The following is a 26,664-nucleotide window of genomic DNA, read 5'->3' as shown; positions in this document are numbered from 1 at the left end:
AGACATCTCAAAGCGCTTCACAGAATATACTGTATAATGAATAGACTGCATATTTCAGGAACTGTCTCAAAGCGCTTCAAATGATTTTGCTGTTAATAATAATCCTTGCATTTGATTATAGAGCCTTATCACGTCTTCGGGACATCTCAAAGCGCTTCACAGAATATACTGTAAAGTGAATAGACTGCATATTTTAGTATAATGACTGTGTTTTGTAGGCAAACACAGCAATTTGCACACAACAATGTTCCACAAACAGCCATGAAGTGAGCGACGAATTTTTTCCTGGGGGATTAGAAATCACTTTTTTTTCATAAGAGAGCAAGTCATTCCTAACAATGTTGGTGCAGAATGAAACGTGGCTACAGTCCTTTCATTAAAACCCCGCCGGTGACCTGAAATGCACATTTTTTTTTAAAAAAAGATGACATTTCTTTTTAATCATTTTAACCACAGAATAATACTAATCCTTGCATTTGATACAGTGCCGTATCGCGTCATCGAGATGTCTGAAAGCACTTAGAACCTTCCAGAATTCAAAAGGTGACGCATGATGGGAGTAGAAAGCCATTTGCATTAGCAGATGTTAAGAGACAGTCCAGACCCAACCATCAATAAACACAATAAACACAATTTACCGGTGATCCAGGAGCTCGACATCGCCCCCTGATGGTCAGATCCCTGCTCTGCTCCCCGTGCCTTCAGCTCCCCACTCGACTCTCTACCCCCTCCTCGCTCCCTCCCTTCCCTCCCCTCACCCTGACCATTTCCCCCCTGCTCGGGTCCTGACCCAACTTACAGCGCCTTGGGACGTCCTCCCGACGTGAAAGGCGCTCTATAAATGGAATCTTGCTGTTGTTGTTGTTGCTCGAGGTTGCTACCTGTGCGCAGGGCACAACACCCAGGTGAGTCGATTGGCGGATCGCTTTCTGGGGGGGGGGGAATAATCCCTCCAAAAAGAAATAAATAAATTTGGTTGCTCAATCCACGACTGTATGTGGGACACTGCTGTACACAATTGGCTTCCCCCGTTTTGCCCACAAAATACACAGTCACCTCACTTTACAGTATATTCTGTGAAGCGCTTTGAAACGTCTCAACGACGTGATAAGACGCTGTATCAAATGCAAAGATTATTATTATTACCCGACCCACACCAAGTACCTACCTCACTAAGAATTACCCTTATGTAGCATATATGCCAGTGCTTTGCAATAATCTCCCCACCAGCTGCGCACGTGGCATACCATTACACAAGAGCTGGCAGGCCATAAGTCAAGTTCGATGGACTGTAAATGGGAACCACACTCTGTGGACCACATGAGAGGATTTTTTTTTAGTTAACAGGGAATTAACCAGTGGGAAAGTTTGTCAGACTCTTAGAAATGCAGCAAAGTCAAATTGATGCAGCTTTTTAACATTGCAGCATGGAATTGCTCTAAGATCAGACGAATGATTTAAGTGAAGGGATTAATCAGAGGTGCCAATCTGCAACATTTCCCACATAACAAATCTTCAAAATCTTCTGCATTCAAATACCTAATTGATTCCTAGGTAAAGTAGTTGAGTGCAATTTAAGGTTAAAATCTAGACGTACAAATTCGTCCTATTAAAAATGTGTTGCACTGTTTCGGCACAAGGGAATAACGCTCTGTGTATTTATTCCTATAAATGTCTTAATAATAATATTCATAATCCTTGCATTTGATATAGCGCTTTACCATGTCGTTAAGATGCCACAAAGCATTTCACAGAATACATTGCAAAATGGAATCACATTTTGTGGGCGAATGAGGTGCAAATAAGGTCCTCATTGGAGTAAAGAGTGTAAACTAGAACTGGATCTCCTGATACATTAACCAACATGGATGGCATGGATTATTGGTGAAAAACACACACATACACACACGTCGGGTCAAATTTTCGCACTAAATGTGGTTTTTTAAAGCAAACAACTGCCTGAAAACAACAATGCTGTAGAAAATATTTGTGGTAAGCGAGACACGCCAGTGACTGGTTGGTGCCCAAGCACAGTAATTCCAAACAGAGACAGCCTTGCATGCAGCTTGCTCACATCCACATCTGCTAAGGCTGCCTAGTCATGCACATACATTCCAGCCTCAGCTCCATTGGGAATTGTCTGGGACAACAAGCTCCAAATGTACTCACCCCAAGATTAACTAACTCTTGGGTGCTCCACTGTATAAGTATGAACTCCATACAGTTAGAACATCCAGTTGCAGAGCCCAGGATTTCTACCCCTCCCACTCACACCCGAACCTACTTCATCAGCCAGCATGGTCTCAGGGGCAAAGATGTGAAAAATGAATCCATCCTCATCATTTCTGTCAAATGTCTGTCATTTGTAATGCATCAAACAGGGTAACTCTTCCAACAACTAGGCAGCAAACCTACACCCTCCTCCCCACATCACACACTCACACCAGGCTATAATGAGGGCTGAAGAGCAGATGTTCGCAACACAAAATCCCCGATCCGTTTCCATGGCGACGGGGAATGGTAATGACTGAGTCTCAGCTCTTCTCTCTCTCTCTCTCTCTGTGGCTTTCCCGGAGACCCGCGACTTCACTGAATTGGATCTCTCTCTCTCTCTCTCCGTCTCTGTGTGTGTCTCTCTGCCCCTCTCTCACTGCCCCTCTCTCACTGCCCCTCTCTCTCTGCCCCTCTCTCACTGCCCCTCTCTCACTGCCCCTCACTTCCCCTCTCTGCCCCCCTCTCTCTCACTGCCTCTCTCTGCCCCTCACTGCCTCTCTCACTGCCCCCTTCTACCCCTCACTGCCTCTCACTGCCTCTCTCTGCCCCTCTTTGCCCTCTCTCTGCTCCTCTTTGCCCCCTCTCTGCCTCTCTCTGCCCCTCTCTCTAGCCCTCATTTCCCCTCTCTGCCTCTCTCTCTCTCTGCCTCTCACTGCCCCTTCTCTGCCCCTCTCTCTTCCCCTCTCTCACTGCCTCTCTCTCACTGTCCCTCTCTCACTGCCCCTCTCTGCCCCTCTCTCTCACTGCCCCCCTCTGCCCCTCTCTCTCTCTGCCCCTCTGCCCCTCTCTCTCACTGCCCCCCTCTGCCCCTCTCTCTCTCTGCCCCTCTGCCCCTCTGTCTCACTGCCCCCCTCTGCCCCTCTCTCTCTCTGCCCCTCTCTCTCACTGCCCCTCACTGCCCCTCTCTCTCACTGCCCCCCTCTGCCCCTCTCTCTCTCTGCCCCTCTCTCTCACTGCCCCTCACTGCCCCTCTCTCTCACTGCCCCCTCTGCCCCTCTCTCTCTCTGCCCCTCTCTCTCACTGCCCCTCTCTGCCCTTCTCTCTCTCTGCCCCTCTGCCCCTCTCTCACTGCCCCTCTCTCTCTCTGCTCCTCTCTCTCACTGCCCCTCTCTGCCCCTCTCTCTCTCTGCCCCTCTCTGCCCCTCTCTCTCACTGCCCCTCTCTGCCCCTCTCTCGTTCTGCCCCTCTGCCCCTCTCTCTCACTGCCCCTCTGCCCCTCTCTCTTTCTGCCCCTCTCTGCCCCTCTCTCTCACTGCCCCTCTCTCTCACTGCCCCTCTGCCGCTCTCTCTTTCTGCCCCTCTGCTCCTCTCTCTCACTGCCCCTCTCTGCCCCTCTCTCTCACTGCCCCTCTGCCGCTCTCTCTTTCTGCTCCTCTGCCCCTCTCTCTCACTGCCCCTCTCTGCCCCTCTCTCTCACTGCCCCTCTGCCCCTCTCTCTTTCTGCCCCTCTGCCCCTCTCTGCCCCTCTCTCTCACTGCCCCTCTCTCTCACTGCCCCTCTGCCCCTCTCTCTTTCTGCCCCTCTCTCTCACTGCCCCTCTCTCTCACTGCCCCTCTCTCTCACTGCCCCTCTGCCGCTCTCTCTTTCTGCCCCTCTGCCCCTCTCTCACTGCCCCTCTCTGCCCCTCTCTCTCACTGCCCCTCTGCCCCTCTCTCTTTCTGCCCCTCTGCCCCTCTCTGCCCCTCTCTCTCACTGCCCCTCTCTCTCACTGCCCCTCTGCCCCTCTCTCTTTCTGCCCCACTGCCCCTCTCTGCCCCTCTCTCTCACTGCCCCTCTCTGCCCCTCTCTCACTGCCCCTCTCTGCCCCTCTCTCTCACTGCCCCTCTGCCCCTCTCTCTTTCTGCCCCTCTGCCCCCCTCTCTCTCTCTGCCCCTCTCTCTTTCTGCCCCTCTCTGCCCCTCTCTCTCTCTGCCCCTCTCTGCCCCCCTCTCTCTCTCTGCCCCTCTGCCCCCACCTCTCTCTCTGCCCCTCTGCCCCTCTGCCCCTCTCTCTCACTGCCCCCCTCTGCTAAATTGTGGTGGCAGTATCTCCTGTCTGACAGACTGAGCTGCATGGGATGGAGGATGGAGCTCCAGTCAGTATCTTTGCTGCTGCCTTGTGCTGCCCTGTACCATTGGGAGCTTGTTTTTGTGAATCCTGGGGGGGGGGGGGGGGTGAGCAGGCGTTTGAGTGGAGCTTAACCACTGTGCAATTGGCTCTCCTCATCCAAGTGCTGCCCAATGGAAATGTGCACTCTCCCCATCGAAATGTCAGTGGGGGGGGGTTGGGGGTGGGGGGAGATTACTCTATAAACACAGGCAACACTGCTCTTCTCTAGGACTTGGGGCTTAAACCACTGGCATTGATATCCTACATACACATCTCACTTGGCTGATGAAAGTGTGTGTGTGTTAAAAAAAAAACCATCGCAGGGCTCTGTCGCAGAACCATCCGTTATTAGTGCAGACTAATCTTGGAAGAAGATTGCATTTCTCTTCCCCTTCTCTTCCCGCTTTGAGTTCCATCAATTTAGAGTTGCCACCTGCCACTATGGACCTGCATGTTCTGCGTAAGTAGCTCTTAAATCTCTACGCGCATAAATGTTGCTGTGTGATGAGTGCGAGGGTTATTTTTATTTGGGCGTTTGCACCTTTAACGCGTTTTTTGTATCTGGATTTCGATGAGCTGCCAAGCAGTAGGACTGCTATTTCTGGGTTTTGCAAGTTTCACAGCTTTTGTTTTGCTGTTCATGTTTCTGTTTTCCCAGTGGATTTCTTCTATTTTTCCAGTGCTGGAAGTTTACAGCAGACGTCACAGAGATTCGATTAAGATTGAAATTAAATTAAGAGCATCTTTACCAATGGATATGAATAAAATGTCCACTTTATACATATATATATATATGTGTGTGTGTGTATCTGTGTTGTGTGTTTTGTCTATGTGGCGTGTGCGCGTGCCTGTCTATGTTCTGATGTGTTATTTGTGTGCATCTGTGCTAGGTGTATCTGTGTTGTGTGTGTTCGCATATCTATGTTGTGTGCGTCGGGAGAAAAATTAAGAATTTAACTTGAGTTGTATCTTGTAATTTTCCTTTGGTTCGTCCGGTTCAAAATACTTTTAAGGAGTCAAATGGACTCTTGTTTAAAGCTCCCCTGACCGCAAAAGAGGCCACCAAAAATGAACGGACCACTTGTCCTCAATTCAGAAATCCTCACCCTGAGTGTGCCGCTCAGCCAAGCAAGCCGAATCTAAGTGAAATGACTGTTGTAGATATAGTTTACAAACCTTGTCTTGCGGTGTGTGTGTTGAATTTATGGCGGATTTCAATCCCACTATGAGCTAAATAATCCGAGTAAAGTTCAGCTGGTTTCAGTGGTCCAGTGATGGTGGGCTCTTTTGACCCAAAGTCTGAGGTGACTGTAAATTGTTCCATTGGATCCTTTTAAGATACTGTGAATAATTATGACTAAATCCTTGCTGGGTTAATTTCCAGAATTCATGTAGCGTTGTGATGGGATGGATTGCTAAGCCTGTTGTGGGCTAGCTAATATAAAGTGATGTTGGCAGCTGTGTCCGTATCCTGCCAGCTGAAGGAAAAGGGACGGTGGCGAATGAATGAAAAGTGTAGAGAAAGAATCAGCCTAGTTCAGGATGCAGGTCCACAGACCAAATTGTGCAGCGCTTTGAGACGTCTCAACGACGTGATAAGGCGCTATATCAAATGTAAGGATTGTTATTATTGTTGGTGGTGAGGGAGGGGGGAACAAATGGGAATTCCTTGCTGAGACAGAGCAGAGGGACTTTGCTCCTCTTTGGCCCATGCTTATACCGGTCAGACCTGGGAATTGATGCCTTTGCCAATGAGCGTCTGAAATGGGAACCAACTGTACTTTATTCCCTGTAGCACCGACACCTGCACATTGATGGACCAGAAATTTACTCAAAGCATATCTTTTGTGTAGAAAATAGGTGAGATGGCAAAAGAAGAGACACATTGTGTCTGTGATGCTTGATTGGAAAGTCGTTGATAGCAGTGTGGCTCGATGGGGCAGTACGTTGTGGTATATTCAGGACTGTATTCCGACACAGTCCTGAATGCTATCGTGCCACAGAGAGGGAGGGGAGGTTTCCTCACGGGGAGGAAGGACCCTTCAGCCCAGTCCGCACTCGGGCATCTCTCAGCTGGTCGGCAGAGAGTCAAAGAAACACCAATCCAGACCATTCTCTCTCAGGAAAGGTCCTTTGCCATAGGGTGATGCCACCAGACTTAAAAAGAAAAACCTTAATTTTAAACTGCACTTTTAGTCACAGGAATAACCTTTGCAGTGAGTGTTGCAAGCTGTCTGCTGTTGTTACAAAGCTGAAGGGCTGCTGTGCCACCTGGTCCTGTTCCCTGACTTTATATTCTCATGTTTTAGGACACTTTCTCTGGTGCATATTGTCACAGGAAGGCTTTCTCTTTCATTTTTGTCATTTGGGGGCTGTCAAAAATTAATTAGGACAATTGTTGCAACAACAATTTGGGGCAAGTATAAGACAGCGACTAGGGGATCTAAAAGAGAATTTAAGAGGGATTACTTCACGTGATTGCGGAACTCGCTGCCTGAAGCGGTGGTTGAATCAGATAGTGTAGCTGCATTTAAGAGGAAGCTGGACCTTTACGTAATGAAGAAGGGAATAGAAGGGTATGGGAGGGAGTAAGGAGCGCGTGGATTCTGGTGTGGAGTATATACACTGGCATGGACTAGTTGGGTCGCGTGACCTGTTTCCATGCTGTACCTCTTTGTTCTTCCTGGATTAAATGTCAGCCTGGATCAGTTGACAGCACTCTCTTCTCTGAGTCAGAAGGTTGGGAGATGCACATCAGGATTTTGAGCTCAAGGTCTAGGCTGACACATCAATGCAGTGCTGAGGAATGCTGCATTGTTGGAGGCGCCATCCTTCAGGTGGGCCATTAAATCAAGATCCCTTCTGCCTGTTTAGGTGCATGTTAAAGATAAGACAACACTATTTGAAAAGAAGAGTTTTTCTCAGTGTCTTGGCCAACAAGGGGTAGTCCTGTAGCTCAGTGGTTAGAGCGCTCGCCTCTCAAGCGAGAAACCTGGGTTTGATTCCCAGCAGGACAAAACCTTGGGCAAATTTCCTTACTCCACATGCCTAATAATAATCCCTCAAGAAAAAAAACAATAGTAAATTGGTCACGCAATCCACGACTGTTTGTGCGCAATTGGCTGCCGCATTTCGCCCACAAATATACAGCCAATTCACTTTACAGTATATTCTGTGAAGCACTTTGAGACATCTAGAAGACATGAAAAGCGCTATATCAAATGCAAGGAATATTATAATTATTATTATTAACAATGCCCCAAGTAAAATTGTTCATTTGGCTTCTTGGCTGTTTGTGGGACATTGCTGTGTGCAAATTGGCTGCATGTTCACCCACAAAATACCCAGGGACTCCAGGTCACAGTAAATCCTGCAAAGCGCTTTGAGGTGTTTGGACAATATGATAAGGATTGCAGGGATTTTTTTCCCCAACCGCCAGGAATCCTACAATTGCTGAAAAAATATATGACAGATCCTGCTTTGCTGCAGAAAAAAACTAAGCATAGAACGCTCTCCATGCTCAGGACCATCTGCTCGTATTTCTCAAGGAGAGGTAACTGTTAACAGAAACAAATTTAGAATTCTCTTTTGTTGGTTGCTTCTCAGTGTGTCCTCTCCATTGCTGAGACAGTGGGGAAGCTGCATTGCTGGAAGACCTTACACTTGTCCCTCGAGGTCATTTCGCTGAGGTTATGAGCGCACTATCACAGTTTATGATTTCTCACGTCGCTTTGCCAAGTCGGTTATTGAGAGGGGAATTCTCATCCTGGACAGGTGCTAGAAAGGCTTTGCCAGGTGTTGGTATGTGCAGATGCACACTTCTGCTGTTCATGGCATTACTTCTCATTTCAGTACTGAAAAGGATGTACCTTTTGAATGCCAGTTTTCACCACATTTCTCTCCCCTGTTGAAGGCTGGTCTGTGCTAGTGGACGTGGGGTGCCAAGGGTGTCAGCAGCTCGTGATATCAGCCTCAAAATTCACTTGGCAGCTTATTCTGTGAAGCGCTTTGAGACATCTCAAAGACCTGATAAGGCGCTATATCAAATGCAAGGATTATTATTATTATAATACTTATTATATCTTTCCATATTTCATTCTGGAAACCTTGGCAGGGAATGTTGGCACATTTTTTTCAACAGTTAAGAAATAACAAAAACACTTGTGTTTGATATCACGTCATCATATTGTATTGTCGATGTCTCAAAGCGCTTCACAGGAGTTACTGCAAAGTGTAATGACTATGCATTTGTTGGTGAACGCAGCAGCCAATTTGCACACAGCAGTGTCTCACAAACAACAACAACAACTTGGAATTATATAGCGCCCTCCACTCCGGATGGCGTCTCGGAGTGCTTCACAGTAACAGATCCCAGTAACAAGTAGCCTTGAAGTGAATGACCAATCTTGTCTGACGAATTGGCATTGGCCAGTTCACCGGGAGAAACTCCCTTATTTTGTTGAATAGTGCACGGGATTCTTAACATCCCCATGAACAAGCAGACAGGACCTTGGTTTAAGGTCTCATTCGAAGGACAGCATGTCTGTCAATGCAGGGGTTTCCCAGCACAATATTGAAGTGTCAGGCTTGACCACAAGTTTAAAGTCCCAACATGGGAACTGAACCCCAATTCTTCTTACCCAGAACCGTCAGTGTTACCAACTGAACCAAACTTGACATCTATCGGACCCAAACCTTGACGGCCAGAGGTTCTCTGGATAGTGATCAAGAGGGGGACATTTTTAGGCGATCCTTCCCTATTAATATGTACAGTATACTACAATTTACATTGATATAGGGCCTTTCACATCAGGAGGAGCTTTGGTAGTGGGAGGGAGGGGGTGAATGGGAGGGACTCCGGGATGGAGTTCCCGAGAACGAGGGAAGAATGGCAGAAAGTTGATGACGGGGCAGGGGATGTGAGGGTGACTGGAGGGAAACGGAGGGAGTAGCTGTTCACTAAACAGAGGGAGCGGAAGGGTTGCAGGAGGTCAGAGTGAGGTGTGGTGAGCCTGTGGTGAGATTTGAACGATAGGATGAGGATAAGGATCTTGAATTTGATCCGCCGTGGAAGGGGGAGGGAGAGCCAGCGGAGCCAAGGGAACATGGGGTGGGTGGGGAGGGAGGATGGTGAAAGACTCGCAGATTAATCATAATGAATCATAAAAACAACGTTTAGAAAAAAACTAAACACCAGTCTTATGAGAGAAATGGTGGACTGCTGTGTGCATTATTCATACCTTTTTTTTCACAAACGGTTTTACAGAAAGTTTATTATTATTAGAGCAGATGTCCCAGCACTCATGCCCCTTTATGTGAACGTCTCCATGTTTCTGCGGAATTATTACCACATATATTTCTCCACTCCCTTCCCAACACTATCTCCCCTCACCCCCGCCAACTCCCACCCCCGTACCCTTAGCTGAGGTGTGCTGTCATATCCCTGTGTTTTACGAGCGAGCTTTACAAATGAATCTAGCAGCTGCTTGGGGCGGTTTGAAAGCTGCTTACTTCACTCAGCCATGTGGAACCTTGTTAACCTCAGCCCAGGTTTCGGAAGCCAGTGGGATTTGACCCGTGCTATCGGTGGTGCATTTACCCCCGACAGCAATCAGAGCGCAGAAGCTTATTGACATTCCCACTGCCGGTCTTGTATCCGGGGAGACGGGGAGTTCGACAAGCTGGGTTTGCAGATGAGAGAGGAGCTTGTGAATTTTATGAGGTTCTGCTGGGCTGGTAGAAAAGTGCGGAAGTATTTGCCCGAAATTGGGGGGGGGGGTTGCGGCAAATTGCAGGGGGTTGATCGGTGGTATTGAGAGGTACATTTCACTCCCAACCTACATTTGTTCGCTTCATTGATTAAAAATAATGAGGAAATAACACATATTAGGTTGTTGCAATTTTTTCTGAATTCATTTCTTCTTTAATATGAACTGGATGGCCATGGGTTGGGGTGGGTGGGGACACCAGCGCAGACCCGAAGGACCAGTGCCCCGACTGCAGGACTACAGGAGCTCACCTCCTCCTGCCTCAGAGATAGATACACTCAGACACAGAGAGGAAGGGAGAGACACACACACACACACACACTCTCAAACACAGTCACACACAGACACTCACAAACACAGACACACACAGAGACTCACAACCACAGAGACACACAGTCACTCTCAAACACAGACACACACAAACACTCACAAACACAGAGACACACACAGATACTCACAAACACATAGACACACAAAAACAATCTCAACAGTGGGGTCTCCGAGTGGAGTGAAGCTCAATTCCCGCTTGCGCCCCATTGCGCATGAAAGTCCGTAGCCACCGGGCCCACAGTAACGGCGGATAAACAGCACGAGAGGCCATTGGCCAGAAGCTACATTGTTTAACGTGTTTTGTAGCGGAGGGCACTGTTTATAGCGGATTCCGTGGAAAAATTGTGGCCGCAATTTTCTATTGACCCAGGTTATGAGGTGTGGAGTAAAGATGGAAAGCAAGTATCTGTGATTTATTGTCATAGGTGCTTCATAGTCAATCTGGGCTGGTCTCAGAGATCAGCCCCAACTAGACCTTTCGTGCTAAACCCTATTATGTTTTTCTGCAATTGGTCGTTCTTCTGTTGTTTTAGTCTCCGTAACAGGCAAGTCTGTAACACTGGCTTTCTTATAGTACATTTAAATAAATTAGATATTCAGACGCACATCAGTGAAAATAATTATACACCTAAACTTTACTCAGTGAAAACCTATTTTACATGTTTTTCAAGTTATTTTCTTAACAGGCAGTTTTGATTTCCTGCCCTTCACCCAATTTTCTCTCGGGAAGATGGTGTCCCAAAATTCCACCGAGTCTTAACCTGTACATTGTCTTAAAGTTTAAGATTGCGTGCGGTTTTGACAAAATCTCTTGATATCGGTCTCAATTTAGAAGCCAGATTTCCACAGTTCTTAAACAAGAAACGACTTCTGAATTTAGACTGAGTTTTCCCCCCAAAGAATTTTCCCCAAATCTGCACTATCTTGAATTTCAAGACAAAATTGTCTTAAGGGCTAAGTCCAGGTGATATTCAGACCTCAGTGTCTCAAATAAACATGTCCTCTTTAGCCCGAGAATCCTCAAGCCATTTATAGTTCCCCAACTTCAACCCTGGCTGAGATCAGCTAACTCACACTGACTTGGCTTCTAGATGATGAACGTCTTATCTGTACACATGTACAGTTTAGGGCAGTATCTTTGCCCTTTGCTGAAGCTTGTTGATTATGTTAATGATTTTTAAATAGATATATATATTTTGAGTAAAAAGCAGCAAAGATCAGAGGCAGTGAGCAGGATTATGTATGTTGACGAACCAAAGGATTATCGAGTGATTTTACAGAATGAAGTATTTTTACACAGTTTGGACTGGGCAGTGCAGATTAAAATGCATATTTAGCTGGGTGCACTCTCTAGAGAGATGTTTAGCTGGGTGCACTAACAAACAATAATAATAATCCTTACATTTGATACTGCACCTTTCACATCCCAAACGTTGCGATTTTTTTGCACTGTAAAATGGGAGATATTTAATTGGTGAACTATCAAATGAGAGCTATTTAACCTGATGAGCTCTCCAATGCCGTCTCTCTAATTAAGAACTGGTTCGAACGACTGAACCACTTGGAGCTGATGTGATCCGGAATCTTTATCATTAGATTTTTCCGCATTATATTCCGGCAAACATTGATGGAAAAACAAATGATCGGTTGACGAGACACTAAATGAAATTAACATCTTCAGGAAATTAATGAGGGAAAGAAGTAAATTTATCGCCTTGTGACTCGGACTCGTGATAAGCTGTACTTCCATTGCAAGCGGAGAGGTCGGAAGGAATTTCTTCACTCAGAGGATTCGAGTATGCAATTCATTATTACAATTGGCTGTTGAGCCTGGATCAGTGAAGAATCATTCAGAATGGACCTGGGAAGTAAAAGGTGAAAGACTGCAGAGAAAGAGGGTCGACACAAGGGGCCAAACAGTGTCCTTCATTGCTCAACCTTTATATCAGTGGTGGTTAAGCTTTTTCGTCGCCCGATCCAATACATTTTTTCTTTTATCGCCTTTAGCATTGTTTCTTTTGCCTTTAGCATTGCGCTCACAAGTGCAACATCTTAAAGTTAGTTTGAAGGACAGAAACCGGTCAGTTAATTCTGAGCTGGCGTTTTTCTCCACACAAACAAGCGCACCAATTTAATTCCACTTTCCTGCTTCTCAAACCCTTTAATATTCCTCCTCTTCTAGAATCTATCCAACCAGTTAAAGCACTTCACTATGCTAAAAGAAAAACCTCTGAGTTAAGCATTTTTATAATTTATCTCTTCATTTCTCTCTCTTTATCCCCGAAGGCATTGACTGCTTGCTGGATGGGCACCGTCAGACCTAAACCTGACTAAAAATTCAGCCTAGCTCATAAATTTACAACGAGTGTAATATTTCTGATCCCACTTGTCATTCACAGGAATTCCCAGGGGTCTAACATTGAAATTCAATGGATTCTAAGAGTGTAATGCGATTGTCCTGAAACTGTAGTTCAGTGAGGATTTGAGCACTCACAGGCCTGGCTCGGATTTCTAGTGCTGACTATCTAGAGGCTGAAAAGCATTTTAGGTGCTAGGAAATTCACTTGGCATAATTCTTTTTCAACAACCCTTCCTGGAAGCTTGTGGCTGGCTATTGCAGGGGAGCAGGTACTGTATTCTGTTCCTATTTGCTTTGGACATTTGTGGAAGTACGGAACGTACTGACCTTTAATTCTTCCTGCGGTTCTGTATAAACTTGAAACCGTACCTCTCAAAGGCTTGAACTCTGTCAAAAAGCATTTGGATTTTGCCTACTGTCAGCATTGGCCTTGGCTGTTGCTGTTGTTTTTCTGCCTCGCAGACTTGTTTTGCTGTTACTTAATTCATTTCAGTTGAATGTTTACTGCGCAACAGTCATCAGCATTGAAGCATGATGGGCGCTTCCTACAGCCTTGCAAACTGAAGCCTGCCCTCTCCAAAGCTGAGCTCCTGACAGTCCGAAGATATTTCTGTTATTTGGCAGCGATGGCAGGAGTCTCATGGCTTAGTGATCACAAATGGGACCCTGGCTGAAATTTTGTCCTCGCTAATCAGTTGCACTAAGTCATCTATTTGCAGTTCCCCTAAAATGACTCCGCTTAGACCAGGATTCCAAACCAGTGACGTCCTGATTTATACGGTCAGGTGACACACCTATAAAGGACTCAACTATATATTGTATATATTTATATACAGTATAAAAGCCTTGCATTTGATATAGTTTTAATGATTTATCTCGTTATTGAGACGTCTCAAAGCGTTTCACAGAATATACTGTAAAGTGAATTGACTATTATGTTTTGTGGGTGAAACTACAGGGACACGGGAAAGGTCAGGTAAATGGGACCGAAAGGATTGCTCTTAAAAGAGCCAGCACAGACACGATAGGATGAATCCCCGTCTTCTGTCCTGTACATTTCAGTGGCTCTACAGGTGTTGTACCTACTTACTATCAGAGGAAGTCAGAGAATGGTGGCTGATCTGAGAGTAAATTGGTGAATGTATTTCAGGAAGAGAGACTGTTATCTGCTCCTATTCTTTTCAGTATGAACTGGTCTATCTGCACAGTCGATTTGAAGCTAAATAGGTTGTAAGGTTGTAAGCCTGGTTCAGTTGCTTGCAGTCTCACCTCTGGAGTGTAGTATAGGGTGAGCAGTACATTGTGAGAGGTGCCAACCTTTGGATGAGATGCTAAACTGAGGTCCTGGTCTGCCTGTTCAGGGCATGAAAAAGCCTGTGACACTGTTTGAAAAGAAAATAATGTTTCTTCCGGTGTCGTGGTCAACATTCCCCCAGGTGAATTGGGCATTCACCTCATGACTCTTTGTGGGACATTGCTGTGTGCAAATTTGCTGCTGCTGTGGGGGGTGGAGGGGCAAGGGGAGAGGAGAAAAGTTGGGTTTTGAGGCATTTCATTATAGTATAAGCAGTAGAATTTCAGATGCACATCTCCTGATTGTTATTAAATACGCACAGGTTGGTGTGTGTGTGGGTGGGTAGGGGCTGTGTGTGGTGGGTGGGGAAGAAAAGCTTTGTTATGAAAAACCTACGTAAAATGAATTAGGGCAGATAATGCAGTTCCCAATGGCATGGGCTCACATCACAACAATTCCCCAGAATAGACAGTGCAACTCAGATAGACTGAAGAAATGAGCACCATGTGGGATATAGAAGAACATATATATATATAGAGAGAGAGAGAGTCCTTCATGTAGGATACAATTCTACCGTACTGTAGATCATGCAGTGTTTCTGGTCTTTCAAGATTGAAGTTAAGCAATATTGTTGAGGGACATTCCAGAATCTATATTTTGAATCTAACCCATGCTTTGCCGGACGTGATTGATGCTAACCCTAGATGCATGAAATAGGACAGGCACCAGGAATAATTTCTTTACCCAGAGGATAATTAACAACTGCAGTAGGTTGTTAGGACGGGTGGTTGAGGCCACGACATGGACACATTGGACTCATTTAAAAAANCAGCTTGATGCTGCTGTGATGGGAGGGTCAATGTTCTGGAAAGACGAGATCAAATTGGTCGGAGGGCCCTCTTCAGCCGAACCAATCCTATAAATATACTCAAGAGCGATGGTGTCGTTTTCAGCGGAACTCGATTCTTTTGTCTGCTCATTTTTCTTCATTGAAACATTTTTGTTTGTAAACCAATTATTGAGCTGTAACAATTGTGGATGCCTGAAGTGCTGCATTCATCTTTCGTTTCAGCCAGAAGGAGAGCTTAATGGCAGGGCCGAGGAAAGTATCAGAAATGTCATGCAGACTTTGTTTTGTTGCATTGTTTCCAAATTAATTGTGTTTGATATAAATAGCCTCACCGGTGTGGGTTTTATTTTGAGTTTATATCAACTGCCCCAGCAATGTTTGGATAGAGACTCCTTGAGTTATGTTCTGCTCTGCTAAATAAGAAGACTGAAGAAAAATTTGGAGTCAATGCCTTGATGTTTAGAAGTGTTGTAGGAAGGTGTATCCATTGTTTTTTCTTGTCTTCTACCCAGATGTGGGTATTTTGCTTTTCATCGCAGAGTTACGTTCCTCTCTTTTCTCCTATGATTTGTGTAGTTGGGATGTGGCTCATTTACCCATTGCCTTTACCCACTGAGCTGTCAGAGGGAATTTGGATTTTATTACTATATCCAGAAAGCAAAGGGACGTTGTCAAAGGCCAGGACTATAAATTGTCACAATTCTTGTGCAATGCTTATTTTTAATAAATTGAGTCCAGTTGTTTCCAATTATGCATTAGCTTGAATGCTGAGGGCAGGCCAAATGAGATGAATTTTGCAGATCAATTGGAATTGTTTGTCAATGAGATAGCGGGCGGCTAGTTAGAAGTTTCCTACACCTGAGGATTTATTCCATGCTTCACCTTCAATCAAAGGAGCAGTAATCCTGCAACAAAGAGCAAAAGGATCAGGGCTGCAAACCCATCATGACCATCAGTAAAGGCAATTTGTTTATTTGCCCTTCAGTAAATTCAGTGGGGGAAAAAAAAACAAGACAGTAAAAATTTACAATAGAAAAGTCCTATATCCGCATTAATTGAGCCCAGCCCTGTGCGCATATAAGCAGTGTATAAAACTGGTGTGTGTCTCTTTTTCATCTCTCTTTCTCTGAGTTCTCTCTTCTCTCTTTTCTCTCTCTCTGTATCTCTATTTGTCTCTATTTATATCTCTTGTGGGTGTGTGTTTTGTGTGTGCGTGTTTGTGTGCGTGCCTGCCCGTGTATGTGTGCGCGTGTGTATGTATGTGTGTGTGGGGCCCCACTTACTCACTAATATTGTATTTGTCTCGCGTTGACGGTTCCGACCAAACTTCCACCGTTGCAGCCCTTGACTTCAGCTGGTGAACCCGATATAGATACTCAGCATGCCTTCTGCTGTACGGCCTATCCTCTCTTCAGACACGGTTTCCAAAATGTCTCTAGTTCCACTGTTGCCATGGGATTGCATGCTTTATTATTGACTTCTCAGATCTCACAGTCGGACTTAAACTAAGAGACTGCTCTGAACGTATGCGGTGCCAATGACTCCTTGCACAGCACGGGTTCCTGGAACCTGCAATTTCACGTGGTTTTATTCTCAGTACCATTGTCTTAAAATTTAAGATGGTGCAAAACTTTGTGAAATTTTCAAATTCAGTCTTAATTTTTCATAGGTCTTTTTAAGAACTGCAAAAAACAAGGTTCTCAAGTTAATAATAAAGTAATGATCCTAATCCTCTCATTTGGTTATAGCACCTTTCACATTGGGAGGGCTATCCCAAAGTGCTTTACAGGCTATAATAATATTAATAATAATCCTTGCATTTGATATAGCGCTTTTCACACTTTTTTGCGCAAGTAATTTAACACTCACTTTAAGAAATTGCCAAATATAAAGTATGAAGGAAGAAGTTTCAAAGCTTAAATTCAGCAGATTTGGATCTGAAACAGCAGTAGGCATCACCAGTAGGTTTAAGCATTGCAAATTCAGATTTTTCAAATTGTGGTTACATTCAAACTGGGGAGCAGAAAAACTCCAGAGATTTAGCCGAGGAAAATGACACGAGTAAAGGGGAAGAGTAGAGCGAGAGACAAAAAATAACATTGTTTTTAAAAAGGAAGCAACTTTCTTTAAAAATTAAAGATGACCCCAAAGAAAAAACTAATTTTACAGGAATATTTTTGAAAGATTAGATAATGCTTTTAAGGAACAACTTGCACTCGTAAAATATTTAACATGCGAAGTAACATCTCAAAGTACTTTTACAGTTGCGAGCAAAAAAAATTAACATTTGCGAGTGTTAGGTTTGGACTCATGATTGATTGTTTTCTAAGTTCTTGATTTTGAATGGTTGAGGAGAGAATTTGTGTGTGGCATAAAAAAAATCTAGGCTTTCTGTACAGCCTGTCCTCTCTCGCTCCCACAAGGTCTCCAGCTGCGTTGTTGCCACAGCATTGACGTGCTTTCTTATTAGCTCCTGTGAGAACCAAGGAGCTGGTTGGCGGAGATGCTGTCCGTCAGATAGACACTAAATTGAGGTCCAGTCTGTGCCTCTTCAGGTGGACATGAAAGAGAGAGTACCATGGCAAACCGTTCCCCAAGAAAAATTGGTCACTCACTTCCTGGCTGTTTATGTAACGTTGCTGTGTGCAAATTGGCTTGCCCACAAAATACACAGTCACTACCCTTTACAGTAAGTCCTGAGAAGCGATTTAAGAAGTCCACCCAACGAGAAAGGTGCAGTATCGGTTGCGAGGATTGTTACTGAGGAGATAACTGGAATGGAGGAAAACTAACAAAGGAATATTTGTATGCGCTCAATTAAACAGAGAAGCCTCCCTTTTAGGATACATGTACACAAAACAAGATAATGTTTTTCATCGCTGTGACTTTGATAAAGGATCCCTAGGGATTAGAAGCCATATAATTGAATGGAAGCGCATCACATCACAAGCTTGGTTTTGCATGTGAGGCTCTGTCTCTGTAAATTCATAGCTCACAGCAGGAAACAATAGCACGAAAACAAGTTAGAGACTGGATAAAAGGGAACTTTACAAAAAAAATCTTTCATGTTTATTCGCACAAAAGAAATTGTGTTTGACTTTTTTCAACTAGAATGAGATTGCAGTCTTGAAATGCTATTAACGTACAAGATACAAGCACCTTCTCTAAAACTAAATACTAAGATTTCTGCAGCCCAGTGCATTGTATTGTAGCATAATATAGGACACCTCCAGCGCAGACCCTATCAGCAATGCAGCACACCCCCAGCACTGCACTGGAGTGTCAGTCTAGACTGTGTTCAAAGTCCTGACGTGGGCCTTAAACCCATCAACTTTGTGACTCAGAGGTGAGAGTGCTACCAACTGAGCCAGGCTGACATCTAATGTGTTCCAATATATTCCTCGTGAATTTCCTGGTTATCGGTGGTGGTGGTGGTGGTGAAAAGGTTGGGTGACCAGATGGACATGTTTCTGAGTCCCTGTATCCTGCTCCTAGTTTAAGTCAGCAGTGCTGCAGCAAATTACTATTTTTTACTTACCTATCTCGTTCCCGATTGGAATATGGATTCTGCCTCGACCACCGAACTCTGCACGGTATTCCACATCCCAAACAACATCCGTGTATAAAATTCCTCCTCATTTCTCCCTTTCTTTCACTTAATAATTCCTTCACTTGATAAAACAAGGCAGGGAAAAATTACTTACTTTGAGGATGAGCCTTTTCATTTCCCTTCTTCATTTCTTCCTTCTTCCGAGTCCGTAAGTTGCAGCTCTATCCACTACATTGGGATTGCCCCGATAGAAGGATTTATCTGAGCTCAGTTGTAACTGGATTTGGAAAATGAATCGTGCTGTTGTGATTGTTACCCGCTTACCCCTAACTTCCCCGCCCTCCACCCACCCTGATCCCAACCGCCTGCTCGGGTCCAAATCCCTGACTGTACAGCTTCTTGGGACACCTACCTTGCCACCTCCCACCCTCCATCCCCACCCCCCCCCACGGTTTGAAAGGTGCTATATAAATGTAATTTGTGGAATTTCTCTTATTGATGGTAGTGGATAAAAAAGACTGTAAAATAATAATCCTTACGGTGGTATAGCGCCTTTCATGTTGGGAGGACGTCTCATAGCTCTTCACAGGGTACACTGTAAAGTCGAGTGATTGTATATTTTGTAGATGAACGGATGGACGAACTTGCAAGTCTCTATGTCCAAAGTCGTGTTTCATCCAGTGGCAGTGAGACATCCCACCGAGAGTGCATTGCCTAAAACTGCAAAAGCTGAGCCATTGCAGCACAGCAAGGAGCACTCACGACATGGAAAAGCCACCTCAATAATCAGTAAAATCACTATTTCTTCCCCCAAAACCCTACCTATCTCCAACTTTTGCCAAATTCTCTTCCACATATCTTCCTCCTCCTCTTCCAAGGTCCCCAGGCCAGGCCCGGAGAAGCTTGTCTCCAGCCTGAGCTCACACAAACTGGCAGGAATGGAGTTATGTTGTTTTGGAGACTGCAAAATTGAGTGTTCCAGGGAGTGTAGTGTGCCTGCGTTTCCGAGCTTGTCACTATTGTGACTGGGAAATGATCCGAGTGCCTGCTCGTAAGTACTCTGTCTGTGTAGCGTTCTCTTGATTATTCCGAGGATGCTGCATTAACATTTAATGTAACTTGTAACTTCGTACGGTTTTGGTGAATCTCTTTAACACAAAAAATGCGAAAGTGGTCTGTGGTTGTCGAATAATAATTGCACACCGGCGGTTTACTGGAAGTATGAGCACTGCCCATTGTGAGAACAGGTTTCAAGTTGCTTTCAGCTTTTGAAATGGGTATGTTGCCACCTCTTGCTGTTCCTGGTAATTGGTTGTGAGTGAAGCTGGGATGTGGATGGGGAAATCAGCACAGTGCCCTTCCACCTCAGGGACCCACGTATGAATCAAGTCCCAACTGATGGGATGAAAGCTTTCATCTCTCTTGTCTTGCCCACCTCTGTCTCTTGGCTGTAGGTTGGTTGGTTCATTTGCGCGTGTGTGTGTATCTCTTTCCCTTAACTATCTGTCTCCTAACCATCTGTCTGTCTGTCTGCCTATCTGTCGTAACTGTCTGTTTTGACTCTCTCCCCCGCAACCCCCATCTCTTGCACTCTCTTCTCTCTGTTTAAGGGGGTTTGAACTCTGCCTAAAAGATTTTGGGGGAGGGAGGGGGAGTTTATTTTTAACCGATCAATTTTCAACCGAAAAAAATCTGTGTATTTATAGTGAAAATTGGTCAAAGCTGACTCTAAAGATCCCTATAGATAAATAACCTGATGAGAATTTGTACAATGTCAAAATCTATAGCCTTTCATCAGAATTGAATTAATTATAAATTACTGTGTACAATTGACTTCTGTGTTTCGGCCACAAAATATACAGTCAATCCACTTTACAGTATATTCTTGTGAAGCTCTTTGAGACGCCTCAACGGCGTGATAGGACGCGATATCAAATGCAAGGATTATTATTATAATTCAAGACACGGATTGATGGAGCGCGTTACCACCTGTTCAGCTCAGTGCATTGAGTTCCTACTCGTTGATCACTTGTGCCCAGTGTGTTAAATATCTGAGAGCAATAATTAAACCTATTTGTGTGTGTGAGTGTGTGTCTATGTCTGAGGAGCTTAGCAACCAGCCTGCAAGACTAATTGAATTGGTGCAATTCATCCATTTTCAGGAGTGTTTTTTTATTAGCCTTGTAATTGTGTGGGAGAAGAAGCCTTTTTTTCATCTGATTTTTCTCTCTGGTGAACCGCTGAAATAAAAATGAATTGGGAAGAGAATGAATCCCGAGTTTCCACAGGAGGAACATGTGAAATATTAAATAAATCTCAGCCCAGGCAGCAAAATATGCAGGATAAAATCATAGAGAGTCCAAAGCTTGCTTATGGTGGAGAACATTAAACATTAAGAATTTAATTGATTCAAAATGTAAATTATACATTCATTTAACAGATGGCCTTCGACCTGAAAAGCTACAAATTTTGGATGCTCCAAGTGCAGCATTTATAAAGGATGTTTTTGGTGGTGTTTTCTGTCACCAAATTCAGAAGTAATATATTATTCTAAAATTGAAATAGATTTTGCAGAAATTAACTTGAGAGGTTTTGCATTGCTGGCTGTGCTCCACTAATTGAAGCAGCAAAGTGTGGATTTAATAAACTTTCCCACTTTCCCCAGTGAATTGGATAGTGCACTCATGATAGTCCAGGGACATTTGCAATTCCAGCCTCATTCCCCTGCCTAAACTCTCTGCTACTCCATCCCTGGTCTACTGCTCGCTCCTCATTCCCTCTATTGGTGGCCGAGTTTTCATCCTCTGTGGATGTGCACTCTGGAACTGGGTCCTGAAACCCCTTGCTTTGCGCCTCCTCTCCCTGCCTTCAATACTCTCTTAATGATAAGAATAATCCTCACATTGTACCTGGGGGTCATCGGCCAGGACACCAGTATATCTTTGATGAACATTCTGTGAAGCGCTTTGAGACATCTTGAAGACATGATAATAATAATAACAATAATAATCCTTGCATTTGATATAGCGCTTTTCACGTCTTCTAGACGTCTCAAAGCGCTTCACAGAACATACTGTAAAGTGAATTGACTGCATATTTGTGGGCGAAACGCGACAGCCAATTGCGCACAGCAATGTCCCACAAACAGTCGTAGATTGAAAATGACCAATTTATTATTGTTTTTTGTTTTGGAGGGATTATTATTAAGCGTGTGGAGTAAGGAAACTTGCCCAAGGTTTCACCCTGCCTGGAATTGAACTTGGGTCTCTCGCTTGCAAAGCGAGTGCTCTAACCACTGAGCTACAGGACTATATAAGACACTATATCAAATGCAAGGAATATTATTATTATTTATTCTCAGATTCCCCCCCAGTTTGGGATTCCCATCGTATTTGCAAAGTGCTTTGAGGTGTTATCCTACGTGAAAGGTAATATCTAAGTGCAAGATGTTGTTGTTTTGCGCCTTCTCCTGTGACCTCAGCCTATTTGTTGCTCCGTGTTATTTGAGACCTCCGTTCATCACGGGGCTGAGACCAGCTCTGGGATGTTGGCTGAACTGTGATTCAGTGGCTTTTTCCCCTCTTTAGTTGCTCTCCAAAAAAGGTGAGAGGACACAATTAGGAAATGGGGATATCACTGTTTCTATTAAGTGATTTAAACTTCTTTCTTTAAAACTATATTGACTATTACCATAGGTCTCGTTGTGTGTGTCTGTGTGTGTGTGTGTGTGTGTGTGTGTTGGGGGTGGGGGTATCTCTACCTGTGAGGAAGTGTCTGGTTTGCACAGTAGTCTCAGAGAAGACCTAGTATCGGAAATGTTAGGCATTGACAGTCACTTGGTGATCTTGCGTGTGGCCCCAGAGTGGACATCGAGGGAGCGAAAGTGGGTTGACACTGGTCTAGCGGCTCATGTACATACGGGAGTTAATCATTTAGTTGTCGACCTCGCGCGGGGCTGCTCTGGAAAGTTCTTGATGCATTTCCTCCTCAGCGGCAACCTCCTGGTCGGGAGACGCGGGAGGATTGTGGAATAAGCAAGTGAGCACATTAAGCAAAAACCCGGTGATGCAGAACCGAGTGTCAACTAAAGTCACTCAAGCCTGACTTGCCTCCTTTACTAATAAATGGCTTGCGTCTCACTGTGGGCTGGGGACCGCTTGCATTATTTACGTGCACGGCATAGCTGCGCAGTGCATTTGTAGGCACCAAACATGGCGCAGAGCTGAATCAAACAGCTTCTGCCACTGCCTGACACCCGATCCCACAAATGGAATACATCAGTCAGGCTTAGCAACACGGAAGGGACCGAAGCTGTCTTGGTTGCTCAGGTAATTGTGTGGCTCAGCAGTCTGCTGCCGCGGCTGCTGGTAAGTTTAACTAGTTCACTTGTTTGTTGTCAGCATGATCGTGCGTTTGATTGAGAGGCAACAGAGCTCCTTGTCGCTCGCTCAGTCACAGCGCACAGGTGCTGGAAGTCGCACTATACACAAGTGGCAGCAGCCCAAGCTCTCAAATATTTCAAAGAGAGCGGCACTCAGATCATTGAAGACAATCAAACAATAACCGTTGCGTTCCGTAAAGCCGCCTTTCACGGCAAACGTCTCGGAGCGCTTCACGGTTTGTGTGTCGTTCAGTGACTGTGCTTTTATAGATGAGGTAGCTATAGATTTGCGCATAGATGACCCAGTGTAGAGCTGTCAATTCAATGAGGGCACTGTATGAATCCCAGCATCAAGGGGCGAGCGAGCACTGCTCCTGGTCCAGCAGACCGAGACAGTACAATTACTTGGCCACAGTCGAGACCTGTGCTGGGCTCTTGCAAACAGCCTGCACTAAAGTGGGCCAGAGGTTGTGCAGATGGCCCCTTTGACCGTGCTTTTGAGCATCTCTCCCCTCCCTTCCCCCTTGATCCCACCCCCAGCTTATGTGCCAAACCAGTATTGTTAAGCACTTATTAACAATACTGGTAAGCACAATAGCTAATAGATACTATATAAATATTAAGCACATTTATATAGTACCTTTCATGGATGTCCTGCCAACATGAAAGGTGCTATATAAATTATTTGTATTGTATTGTAGTCAGAGACCAGATGAGTTGAGGGTTGAACAAAACACTGAGGAAGGGTGTTTGAGGCGAGGGCTCTAGAATGCTGTAATGGGAAGATCTCTTGTGATATTCAGTGTTTATTTACACAAAAATAAAATTGGTCATTCACTGCGTGGCTGTTTGTGGGGCATTACTGTGCACAAATTGGCTGCCGCATTCACCCATAAATACACAGTCACTGCACTTTATGGTATATCCTGTGAAGTGCTTTGGGACATCCTCCCAATGTGAAAGGCACTATATCAAATATAAGGATTATGTATTATTATTAGTTTACGTCCTGTCAAGGAGCAGGATAAGGTGGAGGGAACAGTGCCTCACTCAGGCTACCTCTACCCCTTTCCCCCCACCCCGATTATTTCACCCAATTAAAGAATGCAGAAAGAATTAAATCAGCCTTGATTTCATGATGTGACTTTTGCCTTAATGGCTCTTTTGTGTCTGATTTGAGGTGAACATGCGGTCATCCAGTTTTGTAACATCCACTGCCGTGTCTACAAACCTGGCAGTTTAGGCTTCTGTCCCAGTCAAACCAGCGAGGGATAGGCAACACAACACTCAGTTGCTTCTACAAAACTCAATCCTGTTTCACTTGTTTATTCCACAAACCTCAATCCAATTCCCTGTCATCAGTAACAGATCATTTCCCAGTGAATCAATGGTAATGAGGCACAAACTCAATTTCCTGCCACACAAAGGGTGGCTCTCAGTTCTGTTTTCATCCTGGCTCAGTTGTCAAGACCACCTTAAGAAGATACAATAAAATGTACATCTTTAGTCACGTCATGGCCTTTCACGTCAGGAAGATGTCCCAAGCATTTAGCACTGCTGGCTTGGGATTCAAGCTAGGGATGAAAGCCAACGGATTGGGGAGGGGTCAAAGAGGTAGGTCTTGAGAAGATGCTTTTGCCTGGCCATTGGTTCAAAATACTTTGGTATTAATACCAATGGTGGGAATTTGCTCGCTCAGAAATGACTCCTTAAAAGTTCTTGGGTGTTACATTTTTAATTTTTTTAATATAATATAGAGATGGCCATGTGTCTTATCGAGCATTTAGTACCGGTTAGCACAGCTCTGAGCATTACTCAGATTTTGGATCAGAGAATTGTGCAACCCGTTTATTAGTTGTTGTCAAACTCGAGTCACTACACTTTTCATTTACGAGTGTGAAATGCTTTGAGATGTTTTGACCTTCAAAGGCACTATAAAAATGCAATTTCTTTCTCTTTGGAAGTGATTTTAAATTACTTGTCTTGAGAGAAGACAACTCAGAGGTGACCTCAGAGAGATGTATAACATTTTAAATGGGATTGAAAAAGTAATCCCAGAACAATAGTTTAGGATGCTCTAAAATAGGAGAACTTTTAAGAGAATTATTCAAATGAATTTAGAGTTGCAAAGGGAAGTGTTAGGACAGACACCAGGAAGTCATCCTTTACCCAGAGGGTGATTAACAACTGGGACAAGTTGCCAAGAAGGGTGGTGGTAGAGGCCTGGACAATGGACTCTTTTAAAAAGCAGCTTGATTCCGCGATTGGTGAGGGGTTCAGATACTAGGGATGGGTTCTGAAAGGATGAGATCAGATGCAAGGGCTTTCTTCTCTAAACCTCCTAAAATACACAGACAGTCCTCTCAACCAGGTGATAAAGATCAAATGCAAGGATCATTGTTATTATTATTATTTGATCTTTTGTGACTGTTGCGGGATATTGTGTGCTGATGTGCAGCGAGGGCACTATCAGGTTCAGATGCAATTTCTCAAATAATAATAACTTATATTTATGTAGCGCCTTTCACACAGGGTAGCGCCTCGGAGCGCTTAAACCCGACAACCTGCTCCAGTTGTTAATTATACTCTGGATAAAGAAAGACTTGTTGGCATTTGTCCTGAAATTACCCTTTGTCCTTCACAACTGAATAACATAAATGCCGACACTCATTAACTGGATTTTCCAATGAAAAATGGCCCTTCGGGGAGTTGACGGTGGCCCCAGCAAATCTGCAAGTGTGGGAAATCTGAAGCAAACTTACTAACTCCCAAAATAAACTTGGGACCTCCCTATTTGTTTTATTTTCTCCTACCCCACTCTTCTGCTCGCCCCCTTCACTCAGTTAATTCAGGCCTGCTGCACATCCCACAGCCCACCTGCTCCCCTATTGATGGCTGAGCCTTCGGTTATTACGCCCCTAACTTCTGGACCCACCCGGCCACACTCTCTGTCTGTGTGTAAATTCTGCTTTAAAATCTGCCACATTGACTGTGCCAATGGCCCCCTGCCTTGTCGTTGTGAAGTGTTCTGAGATATATCTGCTATGATGGGGGTTATATATAAAGTGCCAGTTGTTGCAGTAAATGTTGGAAATGTACAGCTGCCTGATCAGCATCTGAGAGACACAGACATCTCAACGTCTCAAGTGTGGCCCCTCATGAGAAACGTTAGCCTGCCTTTCCTGATCAGACTACAGTGTATTTCCAGCAATTTATTTTTATTTCAGCATTAAAATGCTCCTTCAGGTTCAACCAAACCTCTCCTCTTACTGTTATGTAGAGTGATTCATCACATAAGCGGAGCATTTGGCCACTAGTCCGTGCTGTTGTTTATTGTCCACACAGATCTCCATCTGTGGCTTCCCTCTCCTGAACAACAACAAATTACAGTTATATAACGCTTTTCATATCGGAAGGATGTATACTCCTGTATTTCTTTCTCCCTCATATATGCATCAAGATTTCTCTTAAATAGAGTGCTGTTTTTGCTTTGACCACATACTCCAGCAGTAACTTCCACATTCTCACTATCCTCTGGGTGAAGCGATTCCTCCGAAATTCTGTTAAATCTAGCTTAGTTGTCTAATGTTTATGCCCTCTGGGCTGACCAACAAGCCTATCAACATCAGCCTTATCAAACCCTTTCTTAGCCTTAAACACCTCCATCAGGTCTTCTCTCAATAATCTCATCTACAGAGAGAAAAGCTGCAGCCTGTTCAATCTTTCTTGGGTCATTTAAACCACAGCACACTTTCTTATTTTATTAAAAA

General features: G+C 44.5%; 1 protein-coding gene and 1 non-coding gene across 5 annotated transcripts in view; both read left to right on the top strand.

Annotated features, from left to right (window-relative positions):
- Positions 1-26,664, top strand: part of elmo1 (engulfment and cell motility 1 (ced-12 homolog, C. elegans)) — a 153,291-nt gene that overhangs the window by 101,401 nt on the left and 25,226 nt on the right. Inside the window, exon 1 of one of the 4 annotated variants that reach the window (XM_042332595.1) lies at positions 2,511-2,520. The exons of 2 other annotated variants lie outside the window; for them this stretch is intronic. In XM_042332595.1, the coding sequence (XP_042188529.1) occupies positions 2,518-2,520 (3 nt within the window). In that variant the 5' untranslated portion in view covers positions 2,511-2,517. Of the gene's footprint in view, positions 1-2,510; positions 2,521-4,538; positions 4,823-26,664 lie in introns of those variants that run through there. One more of the 4 variants, XM_007889708.2, reaches the window with a different exon arrangement.
- On the top strand, positions 7,308-7,379 carry trnae-cuc. The gene has a single exon. It is a non-coding gene; the product is annotated as a tRNA-Glu (tRNA).

Source organism: Callorhinchus milii, unplaced genomic scaffold, assembly GCF_018977255.1.
Source record: "Callorhinchus milii isolate IMCB2004 unplaced genomic scaffold, IMCB_Cmil_1.0 Scaffold2, whole genome shotgun sequence".
Lineage (NCBI taxonomy): Eukaryota > Metazoa > Chordata > Chondrichthyes > Chimaeriformes > Callorhinchidae > Callorhinchus > Callorhinchus milii.
The sequence above is the reverse complement of the archived record's forward strand: the minus strand, read 5'-3'. Positions and strand labels throughout refer to the sequence as shown.